The sequence below is a fragment of the Euleptes europaea genome, chromosome 4, assembly GCF_029931775.1.
Source record: "Euleptes europaea isolate rEulEur1 chromosome 4, rEulEur1.hap1, whole genome shotgun sequence".
NCBI lineage: Eukaryota > Metazoa > Chordata > Lepidosauria > Squamata > Sphaerodactylidae > Euleptes > Euleptes europaea.
The window spans coordinates 45,512,923-45,529,866 of NC_079315.1; the positions used below are offsets into that span (position 1 = coordinate 45,512,923).

A 16,944-nucleotide genomic window follows, 5' to 3' on the forward strand; every position below is an offset into this window, starting at 1 on the left:
AGGCATTTGGTTGCTATCAAGATATTGCTAGTAGGAGCGAATGGGGCCACCAGCAGGATTGTGACCCAACCAAGATGGAACAAGGATGCCTTATTGTACCAACTGATGCTTCCTTGTGGGAGTTCCAAGGGGTGATTGCAGGGGCTCAAGGCTCTGAATCAATGATAAAGACAAAACACTACAAACTTTGGAATTCTTCCTTTTGCACTTCCCATAAACCTTTAGTTAATGCTTTCTGAACTAACTTATTTAAGATACATTTTAAAAACAAAAAGTAGTAAAACATTTCCTGTAGCACACATACATCAAATCCTTTTTTCAACAAAATGACTGAATGCTATTACCTGTAAGATAATAAGGTAAGAGGCAGCTGTGTCTAAGTCCTGGGCCATTAAACACTCTTCAAACAAGTCTTTCGGGTTTCCAACAGCCGCAAAAAGATAATTCCACAGGGCATATTCTGTCTTTCTAGCACAGTGAACAACTGTCTGCAGGAAGAGGGGGAATTCTGTAATGAATTTAGCCACAGTGGGAAGTAGAGGGTCAGGAATGGGTTCCCGTGAGGTAGCTTCTTCTTCCAGCACTTCATGAAGCATCAGTTCTAGTACGTGAGGAAAGTACGGTAACATAGCACAGGAGTGAGCCAAAAGCAAGGCTTGTTCACCTAGGTTCTTCACCAAAAGCTGGCGTAAAATATGATGGAGGTAGATCTGAGATGTTCTCTCAACAATACAGAAAGGGAAGAGAACCTCTAAGTGTTCTGTAGCACTGCTGTGAGTGTATAAACAGTCATAGAGTACAGTGTCATTGACAGCACCAAGAACCAAGGCATCTTCAAACAGGACAGCCAAGGGGTATATGTTAATATGGAAAGGCAGCATAATCCGTCTTGACAGAAAGGAATGTGGTTTACGGTGGTCCCTGGGAAACAAAGGAAGCCAGACTTTCATACCTGATCCACCACAGCTGAGCCACAGGGCCTCCATTAAGTGCCGTTTTTGTTTGTTAGAGCGGCATGTAGTCCAAACATTTTCAACAGATTGGGCAAGTACAACTGGAGCACAAAATGGCAGCTAAAAAACAAAATATCAAATCTATTAAAAGTTTTTCCTACATTTAGACACATTCTTAAAAAACAAATATGGAAGCGGACGGGGTCTGGAATCAGGAGAACAACAGTACAGTGCTCAATATGACTTGTACTACAAGTCAGCATTGAAACAATCTACAGTTCTGTACAAATCACACTGAAGCCATGCCTCTGCAAACCCCTATAAGAACATAAGAACCCGCTGGATCAGACCAGTAGTCCATCTAGTCTAGCATACTGTTTCACACAGTGACCAACCAGTTACTCAGGGGGGCCAACAACAGGGCACAGAGGTTGAGGCCCTCCTTAATGCTGCCTCCAAACACTGGTATTCAGAGGTTTGCTGCCTCTGTGTATGAAGGCTCTTTTCAGTGGCTAGTAGCCATGGATGGAACTTTTCTCCATGAATTTGTCTAAACCTCTTTTAAAGCTATATATGCTCATGGCCATCACTACCTCTATTGGCAATAAATTCCAAAGTTTTATTACTTGTTGAATAAAGAAGTGTTTCATTTTGTTTCTCCTGAACCTCCATAAATGTAGCTAAGCTCCAAGTACTTTCCTGTGCCTTTCATTTATCAATAACTGAAATAAAACATGACTCCTTGGAATGAATTTAGAATTGTTTGGATCGATTCCAATCTGATTTCAAGCCTGGTTATATGACTGAAACGGACTTGGTCATCATGGTGGATGACGCGCACTGGGAGATGGACAGGGAAGTGAAGACCCTGTTAATACTCCTGGAATGCTCATTGGCTTTTTAAAACCATTGATCATGGTATCCTTCTAGACAGTCTTTCAGGATTGGTACTTAGAGGCATTGTTTCTGCAGTGGTTTTGGTCCTTTCTTAAAGATAGGTTTCAGAGTGGTGCTGGGAAACTGCTGCAGGGTCCTGCAAAGTTTCATCTTGTCCCTTATGCTTTTTAAATGTACGTAAAGCTGCAGGGAGAGGTCACCTGCAGATGAGGGCTGAGTTGCCACCAATATACAGATGACATTAAACTCTATCACATGCTTCCAGCAGATCCTAGGGAGGCTGTGGAAACTGTGAGCAGGTTCTGGAGACAGTTTTGGGATGGACAAGGGCTAACCAATTGAAAATCCTGACAAAAAGGAGGTACTACTGGTGTGTGTGTGGGAAGGGGAGGAAGGTTTGACCCAGGAACTAGGATATCTCCTGTTTGGATGGGGTTGCACTCAATTTCCTACAGGAGCAGGTTCGCAACTTGGGGATACTTCTGGACCTGGACCTTTTGTTGGATAAACAGGTGGCTGCAATGGCCAGGAGTGGCTTTCGCCAGCTTTGGTCTTCCTGGGTGGGAAAGATCTTGCCACTGTGGTTCATGCCTTGGTAACATCTAAATTATTAAAATGCACTCTGCATAGGGCTGCCCTTGAAGACTGTCTGGAAGCTGGTACAGAATGGTGCAGCCAGAATGCTGACTGGAATGAGTTGTAGGGACCATATCATTCCATTCTTGATGCGTCTACACTGGCTCCCAATTTGCTCAGGGCCCAATTTAAGGTGTTGGTATCAACCTTTAAAGCCCTATATGGCTTGGAGCCAGCATACTTACTCTCATAAAACAACCCGTCCACTCTGGTTATCTCTGGAGACCCTGCTTCAGGTGCCCCTACCATCTAAAGCTAGATGGGTGGCAACATGAGAAAGGGGCTTCTCAGCCGTGGTGCCAAAACTTTGAAACACCCTCCCCAGAGAGATTTGTGTGTCTCCCTCTATCGGTGTCTTCTTTTGGTTTGTTTGGTGACCCCCACCCCACGTACTGTTACCGGCCCTCCTCCCTGGCTGTGTTGTGTTTATACGTTTTATTGAATTGTTCATATATACTTATATTTTAAATTCTGTTTTAATGTCTTGAGGTTTTAATATTGAAATGTTTTAATGTTTTGATATCTGTCACATAGAGGACCCTGTCTGGTGAAAAGGCAGCTTAGAAATGTTTCAAATAAATAAATGTGACATTTTAAGCATAAACTCCATAGTTTTAATCTACATAATATCCTCTATTGTTCTTCATCTAAATCACTGAACTGCAGCAGTAGCCTAAGACAAGGATGAAGAATTATATTGGGTACACTGCCACTGGCTGTCAAAGATAGGACATTTTGGAGGACTTTCATTCATAGGGTCGCCATGAGTCGGAAGCAACTTGAAGGCACTTAACACACACATACTGCCACAAAAGCAACATGCTAGATCCTAATTACTGCCAGCTGAAGTATTATGGAACTTCACTGCATTCTACTCCTGCCGTCCCTTCTGACTTTTGGAAGTAGGACCTCCTTCCCACCTTAGTCAGAAGAAACCACTTGGGGAAGAGGAAAGTGGCAAAAATCTATGCTTGTATTGGCAGTAGTTAGTATCCTACCCTATGTCCTCTAACAGTTATTTTGAATTATAGCATTTTATCCAGCCCGTCTTGTTCCTATTTCTGAAGTTACACCCACCTTTCACACAATTACTGATGTTCTCATGGCAAAAGAATTTACACATAAAAGGCCTTATACATTACTAGGTTGGCTCTAGTTCTCAAAGTAGCAATAAATAACTATAAGAGACAATGTTATCAAAAAATAATTTTTAAAAACAGGCCATAGAGAGAATCTTTGCTGAAATCGGTTATAAAAACTGGCTTCTAAATACAATCCAAGAACATTTTAAAAAACCAGAAATGCCTTAGGAACAATGTACACCTGCATTGTAAGCTGTGATTACTCATATTCACTTTTGCATGTTCCTTTACCGTCTGAAAAGATACTGCATGCATTCTCAACAATTGTAACTCACAAGTTTCCTTTGGTTGGGACTACTGTCCTTTTCTCGTATCTGTGGCCCAGATCGATCCCTTTGCACCATAATTAGCTGTCCTGCTAAGTTTAACATAATGCTCTCTGCTTCACAGCCCTTTAAAAAAGGAATTAAATTACTTTTTTCAGCTTTGAAGAATCTAATACCTATTTAACAAAGTATAAAATGCATTTATGACAGCACAAATAAAGCATTTGAGCATGAATACCAAGCACTGTGAAATTAGATAAATAAAGCAAGCCGCTGTTTGCAAGAGCTTGCTAATTTTACATTCTAGCACAACCTGGGTGAAGACTGAAGAAGGAGCTAGAAAAGAAAGGAGATGCTCAACAACCTACAGATTTTTTAAAACATCTATAAAGTCTGAACATGTATAAAGTTCATATTAAGGAGATGCTGTTTATACAGAATTATGATAACTTGACTGAATATCAAATAAATAAGACCAAAGTTTTGTATTAAGCTATCATTCAAGTCAATGATCATTCTTCATTTTTACCAGGTTTGTTAATTTAACTATTTAAGTGATTTACCATTTTAAGACACTTACCAATTGAAGGAGGTTCCCTAACACACAGTACTCATTACTAATTTCAATTAACCTGCCTATCAGTCTCCTGGAAAATTTTGCAAAATTTTGCAAAATTGTTTGCATCCTTGTAATTTATGTCTCCTTACCAACCATTAAAGCACAACTGATGAATAAAGCAACTTTAAAGTAGTTTTTGTTACTATGTCAAGAATTAGCCATGATATGTCATTCTATAATGTATTAACAGTTTGTGTACATATGCAGTGACTCGAGTTTGAACACGTTTTGGTGGCAATTAAGACTGCTCCATCTCACTCTCACTGTACTATTTGGCAAATAAATGCTGTCCAGTGAAATTCCTGCTCCATGGAAGTAATACTGCTGCTTGGAAACATTCTGTGTCTGGTCCTTTTTAATGAGCAATACCAGTAAATAAACAAATGCCATTAAAAAGTTTATTGAAATCATAATTCAACCAACACAGTATGAACATCCCATGCTAATGTACTTATAAAGTAAATGAATCCATGGATGCTGACAGACAGACACCCCTACCAGTCTGAACAGCCAATGCTTTTCTTCTGAATGTGCATATATAAGGTGCATAAATATGACAAATGTACTAACAGTTGGGGACAATTTTCCAGAAATATGTAGTGGTGGTAAAATAAAATGGTAAACAGGTTTTCTTAATGCCATAAATTTAATATGCTAAATCAAGATTTTGTTTACCAAGATGAATTCTCACGGGAAGTCCTAGAAAATCTGAATTCAAATGGCAGAACTTATTAGGAAAAATCTGGCAAACAACTTAATTTTCAGTTCTGGTGACAATATATGGGCATGGTTTCAATCCTTCTGCTTTTCATAAGAGCTCAGAGATGACATTTGGGAGTGGCAAAGAATGCATCTGTGTGCATTCAGAAGAATGTCATTTTCACCAACATAAAAATACAAAATATGTAAGAAGAGTAGTCATATTTTGCACAAATGAAGATTCTCTAGGAGTACTCCTTCATTCAATTTATGGGCCCACATTGTGGCCCCAATAAGAGTAATATTTATATTTGGAATAGAGATCAAATGACCTGCAACATTAATTCCTGCAAGAAAAGAGTGAGATCATTGTAATGTAATAAAGATGCTCCAGATTTTTAAAAACGTTCAATGTGCTTAATAATTTTTATCACACTTCTCGAAACACTTGAAGCAGCTTACAAAGAATATACAAACTCCCAATAAAACAAACTAAAACAATTACAAGTAATCAAAACAGTTTAACAAAATCCAAAGTTCTTGCAGACAGAAACAAGCCCATACAAAAATCCACTGAATCTTATCTGGGACTCAGCCAAGAAAAGCTTGCTAAAACAAGGTTGCTTTACACAGTTTGCAAAAGCAAACTAGAAAGTATGTCCTGCTCACTTCCTAGGGGTGGGTGGTTGCCTCTATATAGGGAAGAGGCAGTTCTTCAAGTATAAAGGTTCAAAGTCATGAACGTTAAAGTTAAAATCAGTACCCTGAATTTAACTTAGAGCCAATGTAATTTTTGGTAAATGGGGTACCATGAGTATTTCACCTAACCTCAGCTAACAAGTGAGCTGCAGCATTCTTCACAAACTGAATTTTCTAGGTTATCTTCAAGGGCAGCCCCACATAGAGCATGTTACCATTATTCAATCCGGAGGTTACAAAAAGTGAATGTGTGGCCAGGTCAGCAGAGTTTAGGAAGGCAGAAAGTTTTCCAATAAGGTGAAACGGAAAGATATCACTATGAAGCTACCAGAGTAGCAGAAGTTCAAAAAAATTGAATAATGAACAGAGGCCAGTGTCACCTACACTTTGACAGAAAACTCGCAAGAAATGAATCAATCCTTGCAGAAATCTTCACTAGAGAGCCAGTGTAGTGTAATGGTTAGAATGTCAGACTGGGATCTGGGAGACCCAGGTTCAAATCCTTACTTTGCCATGGAAGTTCACTGGGTGACCTTGAGCCAGTCACAAACATTCAGCCTAACCTACCTCACAGAGTGGTTGTTGTATGGATAAAGTGAAGGAGTGCTTTGAGTCCCAACTGGGGAGAAAAGTGAGGTGACAGACAGACTCTCTATTTCTCAGGTGGCAGCTGAATGTACTTGAGATGCCTTGAAATTGATGCCCAAGTATGTGTGATGGTACTAGAAAAAACGTCTAGCTTTAACATGTTCCGTGACCTGGGAGATCATTCTGACAAGGTTGACTTTATGTTTGACCAAAAAAGGTCACAGTCAAGGAAGTAACAAGCCACAAAGAACAAAAAATATTTAAGCTGACCTAGAGATCTGCTAAATACCAAACTGTTCCATTTTCTAGCAATTGGCCAAATGCCTTTGCTCTCTTCCAGTTACCTGAGAACAAGATCATAATTAGTTCCTGATGGGTTTAACAATGACAACACAGTGACATCTTCCAATGGCCAGAAAAGAGTTTGGAAAGCTTCTGCTCAGATCTTGGCCTTTTTAAAAATCTAGGAAACTGATCTTAATCTAGAGACATAAAAGTCAGCAGAAATGTTTTCCTGCAACATGTACAGTGCAATCCTAAAAGAGTTAGTCCAGTCTAAGCCCACTCATTTCAGTGGAGTAACTCTCCTTAGGATTGCACTGGTACAGTCTTCCTAATGAAGGAAGCTGTGATAAATTAAGAGCTGTTTTGGTTGGCAAGTGTTGGCCAACTGAAGCAACGCATCCCACAATTCATGCACTAAAGTCCCTGTATGGTTCAAGCCTCTCCTTGACCCCCCCCCGCCCCCGTTCTGAGTGCTGATCACAGCCGCCACAGAAACGGATAAGCCAGAGTGGCATCTATTTGTTTAAGGCCGGCAGCTTCCCTGATTACCAGGCCATGCCACCCAAATCTTGGGGTTCGTTTCTGGGGTAAGACCATGTACAAACTCAAGTTTCACACTTCTGTTCAATAAAACAAGTAAGTTTATTAGAGAGAGCAAAGGATAGACTCTCAAGCAAACAACAGGCATATAAAAATAACAAACTTCTAACTGCTAAATAACTATCCTGACTAACTAGACTGCCAGCCAATTTGCTAAGCAGCATCAACTTACATCCACAGCCGACTCCCACTCTTCTCCTGCAGAGTGACCAAAGAAAACCAAAAAAAGCCCCCTCCCCCGCCTAAGTGAAGCCTACCCCTTTTTAACCTCATGGGGTGGACCTTAGGGACATAAGCAATCCATCTAATTCTGCTGCTAACTAAAGTGTTTCAGCAGTGAAACTCTAGGAAGTGAAACATGGGCCGCCAGTATGCAACTCACAAAGCTAAATTGCCCTTCTGAGTCAGGATAGGTGTCCCAATTAACTTCAATGAGTTCATTTTTCAACTTAACATTCCAAATTTACTTGCACCAATGAGTTAGACAAAGTACAACAAAAAACTGGTTCCAAAACACATCTCTGAGACAAAGATGAAGCTGAGCTTGGAAAACCACAATCAGAGTAAGTAGAAAGACAGGGTTACCAACTTTTTACCCCCAAATATTTCCGTAATTCTTTCAGGAAATCCATCACCTGAGGCATTGCTTCTCATATGAAAATGACAAAACTGAGCAAGGAAAACAGCATTTTTGAGCTCTGTACATTTTGTCAAACGACTAGGCCACTCTCATAGACTCTTGTTCAAACTGAAACCTTGGATCAGGCATATGGCCTACAGAACATGGAAATTTTCTAAGACCAAGCTGACAGTGATTCAAAGGGAGATGGGAATCATTCACTGGTGCAGTGTCTCATCAGCCCTAACCATTTCAAGGCCATCCTAAGTGGGCCACACATTATATCTTGTCAACGAAAGGATCTGATGTAACTGAAGAACACCAGATACTAATTGCCCGTCTCACCTGACTGGTTGCATGACCTATTCAGTTACACCAATGGTCAGTTGGGTTACATCACTGGGCCTACATTTGATTGGCTAGCCTTAATCATGCCAGACCAGACTGCAAAGGGATAAAGGAAAGATGCTTCATTCTAGATTGGCCCTTTCCTTGGACTACAACTTGCCTCGGGACACTTCTGACTGCAGCAAGACATGATGGCTGGACACCTGTTGATCTTGGTCTTTGCTTTGCTAAATAACCTCTGGCTTAGAGAATCATTGTTTTTAAGTACCGTATTTGTCGCTCCATAAGACGCACTTTTTTCCTCCTCAAAAATGAGGGGAAATGTCTGTGCATCTTATTGAGTGAATGCCGGCTGGGCGCGTGTGCGTCGGGACGGCGCGAGCCGGCGTTCCCCGCCCCGACGGCCAGCTGGGAGGCGGGCGGGGCCGCACAGAGCCGGCTGGGCGCGTGCGCGTCGGGACGGCGCGAGCCAACGCACGCACCCAGATGGCTCTGTGCGGCCCCACCCGCCTCCCAGCTGGCCGTCGGGGCGGGGAACGCTGGCTCGTGCCGTCCCAACGCGCACGCACCCAGCTGGCATTCACTCCATAAGACAAGTTTTTAGAGGAGGAAAACAAGATTTTTTCTTGTTTTTCTCCTCTAAAAACTAGGTGTGTCTTATGGTCAGGTGCGTCCTATGGAGCAAAAAATACGGTATCTAGGTTTGCTATTACTTTATTCTTGTTGTTCTTTGCACTTTGTTGTATATCACAAAGGGGCTGGTGGCAGCAGTACCCTGATGTGTGTGGACTCACACATCAGCCTGTTGTTTTGTTTTGTTTGCCCCTTGCCCAAACCTACCACTCTCTGGTGGACAAATTCTCTGAAAGAGCAATTTATCATTGTTCTTTCAGAGAATTTGTCCCAGACTATATAAGAATTCTCTAGTCTGTGGAACATCAAAGATTTATCAGTTAGCACAACAGTATTTAAATATTAATTCTCCACAGTTTTGAGATAGTGGGTGTGTAATATACCTGCTGTGGCATTTTCAAGCTGATGCCAGTCTCTGTTCTCACAGACGTCAAAGTAACAGACACAACAAGGAAGGGATGAGGAATATAACGTGACATTGAAACCTCCTGAAGAACTTGAATATTGGCAGTTGGATTCGGTCTGTAAGGCCAAGACAAATTGCAGAGAAGTTATTAATTCTACACCACACTAATTATTGCCAACAGCTGAATGGAACAATCTTCCAATAACTTATAGCAGGGGTCCCCCCAACCTTTCTGAGCCTGTGGGCTCCTCTGGAATTCTGACATAGCATGGTGTGCCCAGGCACAAAATGGCTGCCACACGAGGTTGGAGTCAGCCACAAAAATGGTTGCTGCAGCAGACACACAGTAAAGATCCTTGTGCTGTGGTGGCAACTGCTGTCCAAGCAACATTTTTAAAAATCTGCACAGCCCAATAAATCTCCAGTGGCCAGTCAAAACCCTTGTTGGGCAAAAGCCCCACAAGAGCCCCTAATATAGAGTATCTCCGATTATCATTAACATCAACACTAGGTAATACTCTAGATAATTATTTCCTAGGTCTCATTTAAGCAGAAATTAAGACTGAGAGGAGAATGTTAGTAAAATATTCTGCCAAATCAGTTACCAAACAAAATTTCATTTTGACAGGTCAAGTCACTGCCAAACCCTACTGGCACATAATACTTAAATGTTATGGTATCTTTAAAATGAGATAAGGACTAGCAATTGCTCTTCAAGAAGCCAACACTGTGAGAGTGTGGTCAGAGCCTGCTTCCTTAGGTCCATTCTTTAATGAAGTTAGCTTAGGTCTAAGTAAAATGACAACAATGTCCACAATCGCATGCCATACTTTGAAAGCTTGCAAGAACATAAAAGGAAACTATCTTCAATTTTACAACATAGTATTACTTATCTTTAAGCCCTAAAATTACAGGGCAAGTACTAAAGTTTCCACACAACAATGATGTAAGAAAGTAGATTATAGAATAACCAATTCATGCTATACTCACCCGTCAGATTTTCTTTCAATACTGTAAAGGCAAACAGAACAGTCTGCTCTGAATAATATTACTATGTCCCGAAAAACACTCAGCAGTAATGTTTCTGCCTCCACTTTGGTGATATGAGCAAATGCATTGTCCAGATTGGCTGTTCGCAAATATACTCGTAACTGCAAGAACATAAAAGAAAACAATCTACATCTTTGCAGCACAATTAGTATTACTGATCTTTAAGCTCTAATGAGCATCTCCTAGGCGGATTATAACATGTAACAGAGAAGTACACTGAGTGGGAGATACCCTACAAATACTACGCTAACATGACTTTTTCACAATTGGCTATCGAAAGCATAGACAGAAAGTCTGAAAATGTTTACCAATACTCAAGTCAACCCCACTCCAAAGAAACTTGATAAAGATCTAATTTACATGTTTGGGTTAGTAGAGCCTAGGACTGGCACAGCTAGGTGCATTAAATTCCCTTCTTCCAGCATTTTTATCTGAAAATCTACTACACAACCCACTTGCCACCCAACAGCACTAAATACTTCAGTCCTCCAGATCCTGCATGTTACTCCCTCATTAGCAGCGTGAAGATGAAGTAACAATTTGATTGATATATCTTATAATGTCTTAATACAACTTAACATTTCTGAAAAGCATAAAATAAATGAGACAGCAAATTACTTTTTCTTAAGACCCATGCCTTACCTCTTCTTGACAGTCACTTAAATTATAACATGCAATAACAATGAAATCATTCCACCATACTAAGCCACCAGTCACAGTCATAGTTTGTTCCTTAAAGAAAACAAAAAGTAAAGATTAAGTGTCAAAATTTTAAAATATGAATAATATATTTTAATGTTTATGGATATACTGTCAGAATGAAGGTTAGCATCTCTGTAAGCTACATTTATTATTGTTTTGCTATTTTAAAAATCACCAATAGTAAGAAAGCTATAACCCAAATATAAGTTGTTTGGTGGATATACATTGATCCAAAAAATTGGGAATCCCAAGATATGGGTTAATCAGCTTTACTGTTCTCTCATGTTGTGCAGATACATGTCAGCACAAAATCTGAGATTGATGTGAAATGCTTACAAAAAATATGATGGCTGAAGTCCATTTCCCTTCTTCTCTGGTTGAAGATGGCCCTGCTGCTGTGACTGATGTTAGATAGAGATCATCTAACAAGCAACATAAGCGAAAAGCCAAAAGAATGAGACACACCAATATCTCATCACACCCATGGTAACAGAGAGTGTGATGCTGCCTGGCTGAACTTAGTGATGGTCATCTGATAACCTGTTCCTTAAGCATATCTGTCATTCATTCCAAAACAGAACTGCATGTGAATTGTCAGTTGCTTTGGGGCTACACAAGAAGCAAAGTGTGGGACAGCTGTGCCCCATTAGCTGCTTAAAGCCTATATCTCTTTTCAACAGCAGTCTATCAACAAGGCCCCAGCTGCTGGTCAGAAAACTGACACACCCACCCTCCCACCCTTTTAGCAAAAACCTCAATTCAAACAGCATTTGTTCTTCATAAAGATGGATCCAAAGAACCATCAGCAGCGCATTGACATAATGGATCTTTCACATATTGCCATCCTGCTGAAGCCCCCTGTACCAGTCAAAAAGCCAAAAAGGGATGTGGTGTAAGTATGCAGTAGAGAAGGAGAAATGGCAGAAATAGCTCCCCCTCTTGTGGAAGTGGAAATGCTCTTCCACTTGTGAAAAATGGGAGTTACAACCCTGAACGTCTACAAACAGCTCTACTATTCTAAGAACATTTAAGAAGTTATGAAAGACTTAATGAAGCCACTTTCTTAGTGCCTTTTTCCTCTCGCGATATAAAATGAAAAACTGTAGCTAGCTTAAAACTGAGAGATAAAATAAATGCTTTTCTGCACAGATTTGAGTGTAGCTGAATGTCTTACATGTGAGGAGCCTTGGCTGTATGAAATGGACAAGCAGTAGCATCCAATTAGAATTTAACCTACACATAAATTGGAAGCAGCATTTTCCAAACAGAAATACATTTAGTCCTTCCTCCTCCAACAACCACTCACCTGGGTAATGTTTCCAAACAACTTCCATTTTTTTGAAAGTAAAGAGTAATGTGCAAAACCAAACTTGCCAACTACAGCGACATTCTGCCCCAACTTATCTATGGCTGAAAACTGTTCAGGAAGGGGGAAAGACATAAAACAACTTGTTAGAGTCTTAACAAAAAGAACACAATACCAGTTCAGTGCTTCCCATGTTTAATTTAATGCAAATAAAATGCTCAGGTTTTCTAGTTACATGTCAAAGAAAAGGTTGGTGACCCCTAGGCTACAAGAGCTACTTCTAAATTTAAAAAAGCAACTCCTCCCCCCAGCATGTTACCAAGTTTTGTCCTCTCCTAGAAACAGAAGGACTAGGAAGAGCACCAGAAAGGACTAAGCAGGACAGAGAAAAATCCTATTTAAATAAAAGCTTTTCTAAAAAAGCCTACAGCAGATCTTTTTGTGATATTTTCCTGGCTCTTCTAGGGGATGCACAAGCCACTCTGCATCAGCCAGTGAGCTACTAGTTGTTGGAGATCCCTGATCTAATATAAGTAACAGTACCCTAATAATTTCTGAAAGCATTTCTTTACGTGTAAACGAACTCTAAAAGGTATAAAATACAAAGATCTTAAAATAACTCACCCGTATAGGCCAGTTGATCTCTAGATAGGTACTGTGAATCTTTAAAAACAAAAAGGGGCATTACAGACCAATGAAATTTAAAATTCCTGCAACTCATTTAAGTCAAACACACACACATCCATTTTATTTTTTAAACACCAACAAGTTTTTAAACACATACTCTGCTTTTCAATTTACTATGAGGACATGTGATATGTAGACAAACATTCGGTATAGTACTTTGTGGCCCGTAGCATGGTCCCAAATTTTTAACTGGAATGCATATAAGCCTGATATGAAAGATTAGTAGATTAGGTAATGGAGAACTGTGCATAAGTTCAGTCCTATATAATTTTAAAGCTACTTCTTAAACTATTGAAAATTGCCTATATACAAAAAGCATAACTTAGCTGTTCATTCTTGAACAGCTAAAATAAATGTTGTAAAGCTTTTAATTCATTGCCTCGTTAAGAAGAGCATATTTAAATCCTGAATTAGGACAAGTGCTTCATTATCGCATAAGTTGCCTCCTACAACCAAATTTTGCAAAGTCTCTAATACAAGCCCAAGGAGCCTCAGTAACCCAGACTGTCAAACCCAAAAGACTTTGACAAGCATTAATGCAAACGAGGTTATTAGACGAAGAAATAAAAGATGGAAGTCAAGGAAGGGGTAAAATGCTGAAAACTTACCTGTACAACATGCCAATGTCTGTGTCCTAATAAAGTGCTTAAACCCTGAGAATCTAAGCTCCCATCTGAAAACTGGCCTTTTTCTTTAACAGCCTTATGTTCAGGGTGTGCTGTGGAACGTCTAGGATTCTGAGCTTGTATTGCATCACCAGAGTTCAAGTACAAGCGATCTTCTCCCTGAAGGAGGACCTGTTCCTGATTGCTCTATGAATAAAACCAATACTTCAAGTTAGCAAACAGTGTGAACAGTAATGGAACTGCTCAGCAACTAAATTAAAATAGAAAAAAATTAAACTGCTCAAGAAAATGTTTTAAGAAGCACTGACTTTTCGGATCTTGCACAATATTACTACTAGGGTGAACTCTAACAAGGATATTTTGTTCTGTGAACAATCACATTTTTGCCTATGAGGCATTAAGCATGATCTAATACTACGTTCAATACATTAAACTTAAGAACATGAAGATTTATGTATACTTACTATGCAAGGGTTAATGGTGAGTGCACTCTTGATGAACTGGAATTGCAAAATGCCAAACTGCTTGGCTTCATTTCTGCATGCCTCCTCTGCCATTACATTTCCAAAACTCTTTGCATCAATCACCCATAGGTGATAGCCTTCTGATCCCCAACTCTGGAAAAAATCCAATGTTATCAATTATTAAAAATTAATGAAAGTTACCACAAGGAGGGAATATTCTACAGCAATCTGTCACACAAGAATCCACTATGCATGAACCCAATTTGTGCCTATCTCATGCTCACATCTTACTCCTGCCTCTTGCTGCTCCTCTTCTCACACAAAGTGTGATGACAGAATCCTAGTTTCAAACAAACCTCATTTACCTGCAACATACAAATGTATCACCCGGGTTAACCAAAGTTAGTTCCCCCACCAACCAGGATTATGAACCTAGATTAAAAGGTGGTTTAGAATCATGGCTTGTGTGGGGAGCTGACACTAGTGAACCTGGACAACTGTACTCATACGTCATGGGTAACTGGGGTTTGTTTAAAATGTACAATGCTTGCTGAATGTCTGAAAGCAGCCTAAGCCTGTTAGAAAAACACACATTTATACTTACAGGTCCTTGTGAAAAACAGTAGGTTGCTTTCTTCCTCCTTCTCCATTCTCTCCCTCATTCACAGCTCTTTTCTTCAGTTTTCCATCCCCAGCCCTTCCTGTACCATTATCTCCCCCCCTCACAGAGTTCTGCTCCTTTCCTCCACTGCTGTTTGGCCCTATCTTCTTCTGATTATCTCACTACCCTACAGCAAGCACACAGAACTGCCCTAGCAGATGAGGCTATCATACACCAGTTAGTCCTTTGTAATATATCAAGCAACATCCAGCAAAAATGGATGGACTTCTCCCCACCATCACCTCTCTTCAACTATCTGATCATAGTCTATCGTGGCTAGATGAAACAACTTCAAAGTGGAGCTAGATGGGCTATCTACCAAGATTTGCAACATAATCTTTTTTAGCAAATCGCAATGACTCTGAATTACTTTTCCTGATTAAATTAGATAAAAGAATAATCCTAAAAATGCCTACATTAAACAGGGAAAGGGATACCACAACAACTGAATACAGTGGGGGAATCATTGAAGGAACCTCAAGAGTCATCTAGTCCAACCCCCTGCGCAACACAGGAAATTTACAACTACCTCCCCCCCACACTCCCCCAGTGACCCCTGCTCCATGCCCAGAGGAAGGTAAACCTTCAGGATCCCTGGCCAATTTTGCCTGGAGGAAAATTCCTTCCTGAGCCCAAAGTGATGATCGACATCACCCTGGGCATGTAAGAAAGAGCCAGGAGAACCAAGCACTGACTCATCCCTTCCTGCCCTCCCTCTCATCATCTGCCTAAGTTAACAGAATCAGTATTGTTGACAGATGGCCATCTAGCCTCTACTTAAAAACCTCCAAAGAAGGAGAGCCCATCACCTCCCAAGGAAGACTGTTCCACTGAGGAACCACTCTGTCACCTAATGTTTAGCTGAAAACTCTTGATTTGATTTCAACCCGCCGGTTCTGGTCCAACCTTCTGGGACAACAGAAAACAACTCCATCCTCTACAGGACAGCCCTTCATATGCTTGAAGATGGCTATCATATCACCTCTCAGTCATCTCCTCTGCAGGCTAAACATACCAATTCCTTCAACCTTTTCTCATAGGACTTGGTCTCCAGACCCCTCACCATCTTCATTGCCCTCCTCTGGACACGTTCCAGCTTGCCAACATCCTTCTTAAACTGTGGTGCCCCAAAATTGAACACCATAGTCTAAGTGAGGTCTAACCAGAGCACAGTAAAGCAATACCATCACTTCACCTGATCTGGACACTATATTTCTGTTGATGCAGCCCAAGATCGCACTTGCCTTTTTAGCTACTACATCAAATTGCTGACTCATGTTCAGTGTATGGTCTACTAAGACTCCTAGCTTCTTTTTGCATGTACCACTGCCATGATAAGTCTCCCCCATCCTATAACTATGCACTTGATTTTTCCTACCTAAATGCAGAACTTTATGTTTATCTCTGTTGAAATTCATTTTGTTAGTTTTAGCCCAGTCTTCCAGCCTGTAAAGAACATCCTGAATCTTGATTCTGTCTTCAACTGTATTTGCTGCCCCTCCCTATTTAGTATTATCTGCAAATTTAATGAGCATCCCCTCTATTCCTTCATTCAAGTCATTTATAAAGATGCTGACAAACACACGGCCCAGGACAGATCCCAGAGGTACTCCCCTTGTCACTCCTCTCCTAGAGGATGAGGAGCCATTAACAAGTACTCTTTGGGTGCGATCTGTCAACCAGTTACAGATCCATCTAATGGTAATAGGATCCAAACCACATTTTATCAACTTGTCAACAAGAATATCATATAGAACCTTATCAAAAGCCTTACTGAAATCAAGATAGACTATGTCCACAGCATTCCAACAAGGTAGCAACTCTCTCAAAAAAGGAAATAACCTGACTTGTTCTTAAGGAACCCATGCTGGCTCTTGGTAATCACAGATATCCTTTCTAAATGCTCAAGGACTGTTTAATGATTTGTTGAGCAGCTATAGAGGTTTCCAAGTATAGACGTCAAACTGATGGGTCAGTAGTTACCTGGATCCTCTTTTTTCACCTTCTTGAAGATGAGGACAACATTTGCCTGCCTCCAATCTTCTGACACCTCACTTG

At 40.4% G+C, this 16,944-nt stretch overlaps 1 protein-coding gene across 1 annotated transcript in view; it reads right to left on the reverse strand.

Moving 5' to 3' along the window:
* Nucleotides 1-16,944, reverse strand: part of LOC130476612 (guanine nucleotide exchange factor subunit RIC1-like) — an 85,807-nt gene that overhangs the window by 15,144 nt on the left and 53,719 nt on the right. Inside the window, exons 11-19 of the mRNA XM_056848566.1 lie at nt 14,226-14,378; nt 13,744-13,947; nt 13,073-13,111; nt 12,449-12,559; nt 11,083-11,172; nt 10,381-10,541; nt 9,368-9,506; nt 3,904-4,020; nt 345-1,073 (exon numbers count right to left, since the gene is read on the reverse strand). Of these exons, the coding sequence (XP_056704544.1) occupies nt 345-1,073; nt 3,904-4,020; nt 9,368-9,506; nt 10,381-10,541; nt 11,083-11,172; nt 12,449-12,559; nt 13,073-13,111; nt 13,744-13,947; nt 14,226-14,378 (1,743 nt within the window). The remainder of the gene's footprint in view (nt 1-344; nt 1,074-3,903; nt 4,021-9,367; nt 9,507-10,380; nt 10,542-11,082; nt 11,173-12,448; nt 12,560-13,072; nt 13,112-13,743; nt 13,948-14,225; nt 14,379-16,944) is intronic.